This window comes from Polypterus senegalus, chromosome 7 (genome assembly GCF_016835505.1).
Source record: "Polypterus senegalus isolate Bchr_013 chromosome 7, ASM1683550v1, whole genome shotgun sequence".
In the NCBI taxonomy this organism is placed as follows: Eukaryota; Metazoa; Chordata; class Cladistia; order Polypteriformes; family Polypteridae; genus Polypterus; species Polypterus senegalus.
In genome coordinates this window covers 29929854-29944351 of record NC_053160.1, presented here as the reverse complement: position 1 = coordinate 29944351, position 14498 = coordinate 29929854, and the positions used below count along the sequence as shown (strand labels likewise).

At 39.0% G+C, this 14498-nt stretch overlaps 1 protein-coding gene across 1 annotated transcript in view; it reads left to right on the top strand.

Annotated features, from left to right (window-relative positions):
• The window catches only part of sv2ca (synaptic vesicle glycoprotein 2Ca), a 316083-nt gene that overhangs the window by 270140 nt on the left and 31445 nt on the right, over nt 1–14498 (top strand). The window contains exons 7-10 of the mRNA XM_039758413.1: nt 1506–1616; nt 9461–9549; nt 10730–10894; nt 12859–12992. Of these exons, the coding sequence (XP_039614347.1) occupies nt 1506–1616; nt 9461–9549; nt 10730–10894; nt 12859–12992 (499 nt within the window). The remainder of the gene's footprint in view (nt 1–1505; nt 1617–9460; nt 9550–10729; nt 10895–12858; nt 12993–14498) is intronic.

The following is a 14498-nucleotide window of genomic DNA, read 5'->3' as shown; positions in this document are numbered from 1 at the left end:
AATTCTCACATTAATGGATGCACAGGGACTAGACATGCATACTTACTTATTCTGGAAAATTCTCATTTTGATTCATACTTTTCTTTTTCTACCCAGTTAAACCCTCACGTTGATTGATACTTGCTTACTTATCTAGTAGAAAACTTTCTTTAATTGATGTGGACGGCCCGGAGATACATAATCATCTACCTTGTAAAAGTCATTGATTGATACTTTCTTACCTACCTGGTAAAACTCTTGTAATGATTGATACTTAATTCAGCTAACTAGTAAAACTATTACTTTATGCACAGGGACTGGCCGTACATACTTATTTGCCCTGTAAAACTATCATAAAATTGTTTACCTACCTAGTAAAATTGTTTTATTGATGAATATTTAATTACTTCCCCAGCAAAGGTCTTACGTTGATTGATACTTACTTACAGGCCCAGTAAAACTCTCATGTTAATTGATGTGGAGGGACTGGACATACTTATTTGGTAAAACTCTCACATACTCATATATATATAGAGTGGTCCAGATCTAATTATGCCATTTTCATTATGCTATAACTTATTAAGTTTATTACATAGAAAATCACCCAAAAAATCCTGGACCATCGAGAAGTGTGCAAACTGACGGCATGAAGAATCGTATTCGCACCAAACTGGAATCATCCCCGCATAAATCAAAGTCATCCAGACGATCTGGATCTGCATAATTAGATCTGGACCACCCTAAATATAGATAATAATATTAACAGCACTTAAAGTGCACAGATCCCTACCCATTGAGTAGACTTATGTGATCCTCTGAATTCTGCTGTAAATTTCTTGGGCTTTCATTTAATTTCCCGTCTAATGTATCCTCGGTGTAGAATTTGCCTTCTCTGTTTGTTTATGAGGGTCTCCTTCAGGACCAAGATATCAATTAAACTGGTGACTGCAGGTTTGCCTGGTACAAGTGAGGCTGCGATATTTGACCTTGCCTTGTAGGCCTTGTATCTTCTCTGTGAATATTGCGTTTGGGTCACTATGAACCCTGATCAAAAAGAATATGGGATAGTAAATGGATGTGTGGAACGTCAAACATTACAAAGAAACCTTAGAAAATTTTATTTCACAATAAAATATTTAAAATGTTATTTCTGAGTAGTTGCTTATAAGATTCTAGTTCAACGTGTGGTTGGTTTTTATGTTTATTTTGTCTTTTTTGTCCATTTTCCCCATATAGACCAGATAGCGACTTTAAAAGATTTTGAAAACTAAAAACAACAGTGAAATGTCAGTTACCATCTTAATATAAACACTAGTAATTATTTCTGCTTACTTCAGACATATTGACAGCATTTAGTTCTGCAATTATAACAAATGTGTTAGTAGTGCCACTATTGTGATTACAGTTATAAGAAGTTGATGTAAGTTTAAACCCTTGATTTAGTTTGCAATTTTCATTTTATCCCTTTAAATAAAGTGTGTATTAAGTACTTTTCAGGAATATATAACACTTCTTTACCTTTTTAGGTTAACAGAATCAAGACTCCTAAACAGATTGATGAGCTGATTGAAATCCAGTCTGACACCGGAAACTGGGTTTCAAGGTGCATCGTCCGAGTTCGTACTGAGCTGAGAGGGGTAAGCATCCGCTGTTGAACATAAGACGTCAAAAACGTAAAAGCACAAGCTTTAAATGATTGTGTGTTCTAAAGGGTCGTCACACTCTATCTTTGTTGGGTCAGTTTGGTACCTGAATAAAAAGGGGCTGATTGGTGCAAGTGGAAAAAAAAATGAGTATTAGCTGTAAAAAAGGGGGACTGGGGCAAAAGATATGGCCGTTCATTTAATGGACTTTGAGTAGAGAGGCTGCAGTCTTTAGAGGATTCATCCTTCATTTTAATTTGTTAGTTTTTTATAGCCTGCGGTGGGCTGGCACCCTGCCCAGGGTTTTTTTTCCTGCTTTGCGCCCTGCTTTGGCTGGGATTGGCAGACCCCCGTGACCCTGTAGTTAGAATATAGTGGGTTGGATAATAAATGGATGGATGGATTTTTATAGTCATCTAGATCTCCTGTTTAAATGCTGTTGTGATCCTCATTTGTCACCATTCTGATTTAAACTCAGTTATTTCTTTTGTGTTTGTGATAAGAATTCACTTTGTTTCATTTTTACAATGTTTTAAATTTGACCATCTTTCACCATCTTGGGAACCATTTTGTGAAAACATAGCATGTATGAGAGAGGGTTGAGAACATGCACTAATAGCATGTGAGTTTTTTTACGGTGGCTAGGCTGCCAATCCTGGCACCAACCCATACGTTTTCCCTGTAAGTCATACCCAGAACAAGGCAATTGCAGATTAAGGGCCTTGCTCAGGGGCTCAATCCCCTTGGGATTAATAAAGTATCTATCTATCTATCTATCTATCTATCTATCTATCTATCTATCTATCTATCTATCTATCTATCTATCTATCTGTTATATAGTGTTTTTCCTATCTATCTATCTATCTATCTATCTATCTATCTATCTATCTATCTATCTATCTATCTATCTGTTATATAGAGTTTTTCCTATCTATCTATCTATCTATCTATCTATCTATTTATCTATCTATCTATCTATTATATAGTGTTTTTCCTATCTATCTATCTATCTATCTATCTATCTATCTATCTGTTATATACTGTTTTTCCTATCTATCTATCTATCTATCTATCTATCTATCTATCTATCTATCTATCTATCTATCTATCTATCTGTTATATAGTGTTTTTCCTATCTATCTATCTATCTATCTATCTATCTATTTATCTATCTATCTATTTATCTATCTATCTATCTATCTACTTTTGGTGTTTACGAGATCTTCCGATTGCTGGCGCAAATCCCAAGCCTCAGAGCCACCTCTCTGCTCATATCACATCTATAAAGAAGTTTTTTATAGTCTTGTTTTTCACTCCAGTCTAGTTGTCGGTGCAGATGAATTTTGAGTGCCTTTTTTCTTTTGATACTTTTTGCCCCCCAGTCACAGTTTCATGCCAGTAATTTCACTACTCTTTTGTTTTTGCCCTTTTATTCTATTTATCTCCTGGTCCTGTTTCTTTAAACAGAACAATTCCATCTTTGTCCTTTAGACCGCATGATTCTAGCAAGGCACAATAAGCGTAGTGTCCCTGACAGTCGTTTTGCATAGGCAGCCACTCCTGCTGTCACGTATGCCCTTGCATGCTGTCTATCTCTCTTGCATGCGTTCATCACTCTGTTATGAATGTGCTCTTTATTGAAATTTAAACAGAATTTCATTCACCTTTTCACAGGTTTGTGGAGTCATTTTTTATAGTCTAAAATCAGAATTTATCGTTAGTTTTGCAATTGATAGCTTCATTTCAATTCAATGAATTTATGTTGGCTGTACATTCACCACCATTTTGTGCTCATGTCCCTAGTGAAACATCCCATATTGTTGAGGTGGCCATGACCTTTGTCAATAAGGCGATGGATTTAAAAGGTCATCGAAAGCTTCATTTACATCCGAGTTTGCAGATTTAAAAACTTCCCTTTTTGTGCCTTTAAATTCTATTACTTTTGGTTGTCTGATTTTTGTTTGTCAATTTTGTCATGAATTATGTTGGTTAAAATATTTTATATGTGTTTGTATATTTAAAGGAATATTCCCATATGCATTTTGGTTTTTAAAGGATAGGAATCAAATTCTAAAGTTTGTTTCTTGAATCATTGCTTATTTTTCATGTTTTGAAATACTGTGCATTGTCGATGCCACCATTTTGGTCATTGATGGATGGCCCTGTTTGTTTAACTCGTCATTAGGCCGTACTCATGGTGTTAGGTCATAACCTCCTGATTGTCATGATTTAGATTGAAAATTGAGGTTTTATGGCCTTTTCCTGTTATGGAAGCCATTTTGTTAAGTGTTGTCAGGGTCACATTCCACGTTTCTAGGAGCATGGTCTATGGGGTCGTGACCTTGATTTAATCAGCAAATGAGATAAAAGGTCAGCCTTTTGCCCTGAGCCTTATCCGATATGTTGAATAAACCTTATTTACGTTTTTGACTTCTCGTGCGATTTTGGCCTCTCATCTGAGTTTTAGTTGCTTTGTTTATTGTTATTTTCATTTGTTTTGCCTTTTGTTTTCATATTCCAGTTTACTCAAGAAACTATCTGTTTTCCTGCCAAATCGGTACACTGATTACAATGCAATGGATCTTTTTGAGCACTTCGTTGTCTGAATTTATGGATGCAAAAACCTTTTTTTTCTTCTCAATTCCATATTCTATATAATCTTTTTTGGTGCTGAACCTTCATTGCCTATTTTTTGACTTAGATTTTTGCCTCTCCTTTCTATTCTACTTTCTAAGTCCACCTGACCATCATCGTCAAATTCTTCCATGAGAACCCTGAATACCATGAGGACAGATTGTGAAGTCATTGATGTTAGGTAGAATGCCTAGAGGGGGCTCGGTGGTCTCGTGGCCTTGGAACCCCTGCAGATTTTTTTTTTTTTTCTCCAGCCGTCTGGAGTTTTTTTTCTGTCCTCCCTGGCCATCGGACCTTACTTTTATTCTATGTTAATTAGTATTGCCTAATTTTAATTCTTATTTATTTTGTCTTTTTTCTCTTTCTTCATCATGTAAAGCACTTTGAGCTGCATCATTTGTATGAAAATGTGCTATAGAAATAAATGTTGTTGTTGTTGTTGTTATTCTGGCGTTTCTGATTATGTCTTATGTGCTGGTCCTTCTTGAAATAAAAACAAAATAATTACAAATCTTGTTAGTCCCACTAGCATAACAACATAACAAGGCCTTGGTAACAATGTAAATGACTTCAAAGTTTTCTATTTTTTTATTTTTTTTTTTATTTTGAATGTTCTTGCTATCTTGCTGAGCATAATACATTTATTCTAGGATTTATACTTCATCACAGTTTTCAAAAGAACTTCTGAACTCCTGACAAGCTGTTTTAAATTTGTAGCCTATTTTAGATAACCACAATTATGTAGCACTAGGCTGACCCGCCTTTTAAGGCGACCGACTTTTAGGTTTATCACTTCTTAAGGCAATTCAATATGTAGATGAATTTGATATTTTATACAAACTCATTAATTTGGTTATATTGCATTTGAGCGGTATTACTTTAATACTCGTAGTTTCTGTTATTTTTGTGATGAAATTTAAACTATTTTTCTATATTGAAGTCGCCCTTTTAAACCCCCCTGATATTTACTACGCGGTGAGGCATTTGTACTCCATCAACATTAATTATTTCCAGAGACATAATTTTGTCTATTATTCCAGCGCATCGCGCACAAAAGCAAGGGAACGATGGGAACACCAGAACTCTGCTCACATCATGTCGCTTCGTGACCGCAAGCTGCAAGTAGTAAGTCTGTGATAAGCGGAATACCGCTACGCTTTCCACTCATGGGACGAAAGGACAATCCCAACTGCTTTTATATAGTAAGAAAGAAGATATTGCACAGTCTGGAGTAGAAAATCATCATTTACCTGGAAACACGAAACTACAAATCCCATCGTGCATTGCAAAATGGATGGGGGGTATGTGAAACTCCGTGCCTGCATAGCACTCACGGGACGGAAGGACAATCCCGAGAGCTTTTATATAGAAGAAGTAGCTCAGCGAAATGGCCATTTAGTAGAACAGATACAACTGTAAATCTGTCTGTTGTGCATTTAGAAACCTTTTTAACTGGATATGCAAGCCCTCACTTCCATCTTTTTTTGTGTATCTTGCTGCCTTTGGTAATCTGTCATTCTAGCCCTTATATCCCTGTTTCTTTGGATTTCATATTGCCTTTGTTCTTCACACATTGCAGCCCTCTTTAATGCACACCAGACATTTTACCTGGGCATGGATGAATGCTGAACGTTTCGTCACTTTTTATATTTAGAGATAACATTGGTCTATGGGTGAAGAAAGATTCACAGATCTTGATTTTGCCGATTATACTGTGATCTTCGCGGATTCAATGGAGGCTCTGATCGGGGCACTCGAGAGACTGAGCAAGGAGTCTGAGTGTCCGGGCTTGCGAGTGTCCTGGATAAAAACCAAGATCCAGGCCTTTAATGACCTCTTGGGCACTGCCATCAGCAGTGTGTCTGTTTGCAAAGAGAGTGTCAACCTCGTCGAGAGGTTTACTTACCTTGGCAGTGACATTCATGTCTCTGGTGACTCTTCCTGTGAAGTCAGCAGACGGATTGGGAGAGCATAGGGGGGGTCATGAGGTCGCTGGAAAGGGGTGTGTGGCACTCCCGATATCTATGCAAAAGGACGAAGGTCCAAGTCTTTAGAGTCCTGGTGCTTCCTGTCTTGTTATATGGTTGCGAGACATGGACGCTATCCTGTGACCTGAGATGAAGACTGGACTCCTTTGGTACTGTGTCTCTCCGGTACCTTGGGTACCGCTGGTTTGACTTTATGTCGAACAAGAGGTTGCTCATGGAGTTCCGAATGAGGCACATTACCTGCATTGTGAGGGAGCATCAGTTACGGCACTACGGCTATGTGGCACATTTCCCCGAGGGTGATCTGGCTCATAAGATCCTCATTGTTGAGGACCCGAGTGGCTGGACCAGGCCAAGGGGTTGTCCACATAACACCTGGCTGCGGCAGATGGAGGGTCATTTCTGGATGGTGGGACTGAACCGCGTGTATGCCTGGGGGGTTGCAAACCGGGATCGTGACTTGTTTCGCCGTGTAGTGGGTGCGGCAACACACTGTACCAGTGCATGCTCCCCAACTTAACTTCAGATAACATTCTGCAACACACTGAATCCAATTCATGTGCTTCCTGGTATTATTGCCAATTAAAACCTGATTGTCTAATGAGGAAGTCAGACAAAAATTTTACCATGATAGTTTACACTATAGCTATGGAACATTACAAGGAGTTACATGAGGTTTTCAAGTACAGACATTTGTCCTGAGAAGGTTTATAATGTGTCTATATGTCAAAAAGGATGAAAATCCACCTCAGTGGTACAGTAAGACTGCTTCCTCACTGATCCAGCACCTCGTTTTAACATGGAATCACACCATAATACATCCCAGGTTGCACATTTTGCTCTTTGGTAACTGCTGATGGTCAGACACAAACCTGCAACACAAAGGCCCTCAGTAGCAGCTCCCTTTTCCTCTCTGTGAGCAACATGTGAAGACTTATTCTCAGGCATAAAGAGACTGCCTAGCAGCACTGCAAAGCAAGTTTTTTTTCCTGGTGACATCTGCTGAGTTGTGTTTCACACTTTGGTGCCACACCGCCACTACAATGCACTCAACCACAGTGCAAATTCTGACGACTACACCACCTGAATTTTCATGGAATCACACCATGATCCATCCCAGGTCACTCATTTTGCAAAGTAGTAACTGCTGGTGGTCAGCTGTGAACCGGTGACACCAGGATTACAAAGATCTTCAGAAGTGGCTTCCTTTTCTATGATGTGAGCAATGAGAGAACTCGGGTGTGCAGAGACAACCTGTAAGCAGTGCAAGGAGGAGAGCTTCCTGATATATTTACGTGTTAATTTTTAAAATATCTAAGTATTAAGCTTCATTTTGACCTGGTATTTACTGCACTATGTACATTTATTAGGTATGTTCAGTAGTAGTTGTTGCATTTTATATTATTATTATTAGTAGTAGTAGTAGTACTAAGAGTATTTTATGTTATTATTTAGTAGTTCTTACATTATTATTATTATTAGCAGTAGTAATAGTAGCAGTAGTAGTACTAATAGTTTTCTACATTATTATTAATCCATCCATCATCCAACCCACTATATCCTAACTACAGGGTCACGGGGGTCTGCTGGAGCCAATCCCAGCCAACACAGGGCGCAAGGCAGGAAACAAACCCCAGGCAGGGTGCCAACCCATCACAGGACACACACACCCACACACCAAGCACACACTAGGGGCGATTTAGGATCGCCAATGCACCTCACCTGCATGTCGTTGGACTGTGGGAGGAAACCCACACAGACACGGGGAGAACATGCAAACTCCACGCAGTGAGGACCCAGGAAGCGAACCCGGGTCTCCTAACTGCGAGGCAGCAGCGCTACTACTGCGCCACCATGCCACCCATTATTATTATTATTATTGTAAATAGTACTAATAGTATTTGATATGTTATTATTAGTTGTAGTAGTACTGTTAATTGTACTATTATTATTGTTGTTATTTTATCACGTCACATTGTAACAGTCACAAGGATGCTTGTCATATCGTTCACAGTCAGTGATTTATTTATTTTACTATGGCGACCCCAAGAACACATCCAGCCTGAATGACACTGAATCAATAAATAATAAAGATATAATAAAGATAATAAAGTATACTGTATATTAGACAAATGATGAAAACATAAAAAATGAAATAAAAAACAATATTAAACAATGCATATGCAAAAGCCTTCCCCAGTTCCCCGATGGCGATAATAATTTACAAACACTTCACAAAAGAAACCTAATGAAACACTAAGCACTGACGATAAACAATCAACGCTTACGACACAAAAACACAGTGCAGTTCAACAGGTGCAGATGGCAGAATGAGATGAGATGCCAAGTGAACAGTTTTCTGAATGTTATGATAGTTTTTTCCTACCGTGTTTGAGGAGTTATGTGAAGAGCTGTAGAAGTAGGTTGGGGGTGCCCCATGGATGAAGTCATTTGCCAACCTCAATGAAACTGAGAGAACAGGCAGGCACAGGACAAGCACATGAATCCAGAATGAATCTGTGTTGCAAGGGTGATTGTAGTCCAATAGGGTGTGATGTGTAGAGACAAATATACACAGAGGATCGCGAACCGATCTGCGTCTTTTTGGCTTCTTTTTAAAGAGGCTGCTTAATTATCGTTCTTTGCCATTAAATATCGTTAAAGTTCAAATCTATGGACTGCCTTCTGGATTGCAGCAACCCTCCCAGTTGCAGCTGCATCTGCTGAGTGAAGTTTTTCATGACATTCCTGAGGTCATCCATTGCCCAGTGACGTGGAAGCAGCTCTGCTATCATCAGCTTCCACTGAAGCTGTCATGTGATGACCTCATAGATGACGTTGCCTACAGAAAATGTAGACGTGTGCTGTTGTGATATGCAACAAAGCGATTGAAGAAAACCCTAAATGTTCACTTTCAAGCTTTGATTATTTTCAGAAAAGCATTTGTATTTGACATTAAAACTTATAATTAAGTTTGTGATGTGTGCTTCTTTGTTTTTTTTTATGTATATTTGTATTGCTCAAATTAAAGCTGTTATAAGAAATACTAATGTAGTGATTCAGGGTTGTGAAGGTTCCAAGAACATTCTGCTTAGGGTCCCAGTTTGTCTAGGGGTGGCACTGCCAGGAATGTAACATGAAAGCCACGTACCTTCACCCTCCTGTGCTCTTTAAAATATGTCAGCCTGAGATAAACCGCTTTTGTTCCTTTTCTAGATCTGGGTGACGTTCATGAGGTGCTTCCACTACCCAGTGAAAGACAACACAGTCAAGCTGGCCATCGTCTGGTTTACGCTGTCTTTTGGGTAAGAATGTGCAGGTGAATTTCAGTCAGAATGGCAGATGCTAGAGCAAGATTTAAAAGTGTATAATATGATTTTATAGAAGAATTTTTTAAGCAACTTAAGTTTCCTAATACATAAACTTAAAACCTGTGATAGACTGCTACCCTGTCCAGTACTGCATCCTGCCTAATGCCCACTGCTGCCAGGATAAGCTCCAGTCCCTGCCATTCTGAACTCGATTAAATGTGTTTCAGGAGGACATCTCAAGAAGCTGAAAAGCTACCCTCACATAAAGTGGATAAGGGTGAATGTTTATTAAACACCAAGTAGTTTAGCAAAGAAAATTAGACAAGATTCTCACCAGTTATCAGCAGTGGATGCCACCAATTAACTCATAAATTCATGCAGTTACAAGACTCTCTCAAGGAGATCTGTCCAAATTATTAGGGATAGGTTTGCACTTTCTGTTCGGCCAGGCTGCAGCACAGGCAGAGTTCTTCCAGGTTCATTGAGCTGCTAGCTGCCTTGCCTGGACTTCTAACCATTTCCAGATCTATGTGATCAGAAGGTCAATCAACTCTTTGGGGACATTTCAGGGTGTGGTGTCACCTGGTCCCCATCTTGAGACCCTATTGTGCTGGATTTTCTTCAGCAGGCTTCCACTCTTCATCTGAAGGAAAGCAGAACATGCTTTGAGGCATCTGAGATTCCTCATTCTTTTCTTTTTATGGTTTTGCCTCTGCTGCCGTCTCCAAATACACAAGCAGCAAAATGTGACACGTTAATGTTATGGATGTGCTTGTATGCAAATGTTCAATTATTTAAATGCAGTCTTCGATTCATTTAACTGAAATCTCATAAATTCTTGATTGACAACAGAGGCAATTCAATTTCTTAACATGCTGTTGAATAATATTTTGAGATTTGCATTAGCATGTGTTTATTTGCAAGTGCAACTGCATTGAATTCATAATAATGTTACTCTGAAGTGGCCTATGGCAATGACTGGCATTGACGTTGTCCCGCGGCTATGAAATGTCTGCACTTCTGACTGTTTCACTTTGTATTGTACTTCCTTCAGAAAGCTTAATGTATTTACCTGAGTTCCACCATTCAATGACAGCACAAAAAAGGAGTGGGAATACAAGGAAATGCAGCAAACTCCGCACTGAAGAATTCTTTTTTTTGTTGTTTTGCACAGTTACTACGGATTGTCCGTCTGGTTTCCGGATGTCATCAAGCACTTGCAGGCTGATGAATACGCATCAAACAAGAAAAACTTCACAGGGGAAAATGTAGTCAACATGACATTCAACTTCACTTTGGAAAACCAGATCCACATTAATGGAGAATACACCAACGACAGGTGCTGGCCCAGAACATTTCTTTGATTCATTTTGCTTTTAGTTTAGCATTGGCTTGCTTATCTAGAGAAATTTTAAAAAGACCTTAACTCTGTTTCTGATGTACCAATGAAGCAGATTTTGTTTTGTTGTTTAATTAGAATATTATTTCTTATTGAAATATAACCCCTTCACAAAGGTCAAGAAACTACAGGGGCCTCAGATCAGCAGGGTAAATATCATATGTATTATGCTTGCATTTATTGCTACTAATTTTTTTAATAAATATTGAAATGGGATGATAGCCTCAAATTAATAGAAAATAAAATAGGTTAAATTAGATTACCTTTATTAATCCCAAGGGGAAATATAGATCATTCAGCAGCAAAAACATAAAAAAAATTTACACTCACATGATAAATAATACAGCCAATCAACCAATCAATCCATTAATTAACAAATTAATAAAGTTAAACTTAACCAGTACACTGAGTAGAAATATTGAATTACCTCATAGCAGTGGGCAGAAAAGACCCCCAGAGATGCTTTTTAATACACTGGTGGATTGAGCTTGTGGCTAAAAGTGCTCCAAGACAGAGCCCCCTGGAGAGGATGGAGGGGATTTGTCATGATGCCATCCAATTTTGCCACCATCCTGTCATCCACAACTGCTTCCAGTGTGTCCAAGGTTCACCCTGTGATGGAGCAGGCTCTCCTGATAAGTTTGTTCTGGCATTTATGCCTTTTGTGCTCAGGTTACTTCCCCTGGAGACCACAGTGTAGAACAATATGCTGGCTACTATGGACTAGTAGAACATTTCCAGCAGCTGAGAGACCTCAGTCTCATTAGGAAGTACAGTCTGCTCTGGCCCTTCTTGTACAGAGCCACTGTGTTGTCCAGTTTACTCTTTATGTGAACCCCCTGGTACTTGTAGCTCCTCTCTGGTTATATTGCCCTCCTATGAGTGTATGCATAACTGTGTTGGTGTATTAGTGACCACAGCATCGAACACCACACTTACTACTATGGACTGGTAGAACATTTCCAGCAGCTGAGAGACCTGAGTCTCCTTAGCAACGTACAGTCTGCTCTGGCCCTTCTTGGGTTGTCAAACCAGTCCAGTTTGTTGTTTATGTGAACCCTCAGGTATTTCTGTACAATTTCCACATTCTCCACCAAATGGTGACTCACATGCCATAAAACCACCACCAGTTCTTCTGTCTTGCTAATGTTGCTTTCCATGTGGTTCTCCCTGTACCATAAGACCAAGTCTTTCACAACTTTCCTGTATTTTGATTCATCTTCATATATTATTGCAGTGGAGGAGTCATCTGAACATTTTCTGTAGATGGCAAGTTCTGGTATTGTACCAAAGGTCTGTTGCGTAGAGCATAAACAGGTAGGGAGACAGGACAGTTCCCTGAGGTGCTCCAGCATTACACATCACCATTTTTGACATATATCTGTTCAAGTAGTCCACAATCCAGGAGATTGTAGGGGCATCAAGATTCAAAGCCTCAAACTTTTTTCCAAAGTTGATGAGGCAGAATGGTGTTAAATGCACTGGAAAAGAGAAAGACCATCATTCTGACTGTGAGAAGCTTGTAGATGAGAGCATCCTCCACTCCAGTATGTGTCTGATAGGCAAACCTGTGGATCCAGATGGTCTGAATCCAGAGATCATAGATGTTTTAGGACTAATAATAGCTGAGATTAAAAAAAGTGAGATGTTTAGTACATCATTACCATTTATCATTATTTGGTTCATACAGTAATTTATTTTTTTATTAAAGAATGTAAGATTCCTGTATTTATATTCATTTTATATATCACTGTACACAACCCCTTACCTTACCTTAACACATTTTCACAATTCACTCAATCCCTTATTGGTGAGTTTGGCAGTTGTTACCTATTTTTTAAATGTTCTGTCAATATAAAACAGGAATAAGAATGTTAATAATGAAATTGTTCACTCTTAAACAGATTTTATAAAATGAAGTTCAAATCAGTGACCTTTGAAAACTGTGTGTTCAAGAACTGCGAATTTGAAGATGTTACTTCAGTGGGTACCTACTTCAGAAACTGCACAATATTAGACTCACATTTCTTCTACACAGGTATTTTTTTAAAAGTACAAATAAATGTGAATTTTTATCTCCCATACTTTAATCTATTCTTCCATTATTTTCATCTAAGTATTGTGAAATGGCTTCCTGTAGGAATAGTAGCAAGGAAGTTGGGTAAAGAACTGGGGAGTCAGGGGCTGCCCCTTTAATAAATACCCTTCAGGATAGATGCAGGTGTCTCGTCCCTGGCTGAATTTTAGTATAATGACTCTTCTGTTCAACAGTTCATTAATGGACAGATATTACTTGGGCTATTTATGTTATTTGGTTTCAAACTACTTTGTTTACTATGTATAAAGAAATTTGTGTCTTTATATAATTTGTAAAGTTTGTATTTGTACCTGTTTACTTGTCACATCACTCCGTGCCTGCATTCAGTGAAAAGTGCTATAGCAATAATAAACTGAAGTGATGACAACTTCATTGGTCCTCAATTGGCTTAAGGTCTTCTAGATGAGAGTTCCACACTGGATGGATGGGTGTCCAGACTAGGAGGGATGGCGATTGCTTGCTCAACCAGAACACCATGAGGAAAAAAAAGGAATGGACCTGCATTCTGGTTGGGTTGGTTGTCAGTACCGTTCCTGGTCATGAGACCATTGTGGAAGGTCAGAGGATGTCTGCTTTCCGGGTTTATACATTCACCTGATACACCAGGTGGTATCTCCTATTTGTACAACCACTGGTGAGTGTTTAGTGTGGGTGATCAGTTCCTTTGGTGTACTTGGATGACACTAAAGGGAGCTGTAGGAGATTGGTGTTCCTGTTTTAGTGGGCTTCCAGCCTGCCCGGAAGGGTTTCCAATGTGCAGTATTGTGGCACCAGAAATACTCCTGGATTCAGCATGAAAAGCCACCTCGTCTTTATCAGGGAGTCTGAATCGGGAACATCTACTCACTCTTCTCCTAAACTCTTCCAAACTTCTGTTGTAATTTCATCCGATTCTGCTGCCTTTCCATTCTTCATTTATTTCAGTGCCTCCTTTACTTCCTCCCTCCTTATTTTTGGTACTAACCCTTCACTGGGAACTCTAACCCCAAATACTACCCTTGGATTTTCTTCGTTCAACGACTTTTTAAAGTACCTCTTTCATCTATTCTTGATCCTATAATGCTGACTCAAGACCACACCTTTCTGATCTTTCATCTGCTTTATCTGACTAAAATCCTTTCCAGCCTTGTTCCTAGCCTTCACTATTCTAACACTCCTTCTCTCGCCATCTTTTGACTTCAGTTTTTCCTACACTTCCTCCAAAGCCTGTGTCTTGGCTCTTATCACTGTTCTTTTTGCCTCCTTGTTTGTCTGCCTGCACATTTCTCCATCTCCTTCCCTCCCTGATTGGTTCTTTGTCTTCTTTGTCTCCTTTATAGCCTTTATCACATCCTGCAACCCTCTTTTCCACCAGTGTGTCTCTTTGTCCCCATGTGGGCTCCTTTCTGTAGTCCTACCCATGACTTCTTCACCTACTCTTAATACACGTTTGCCATTCTTCTTCTG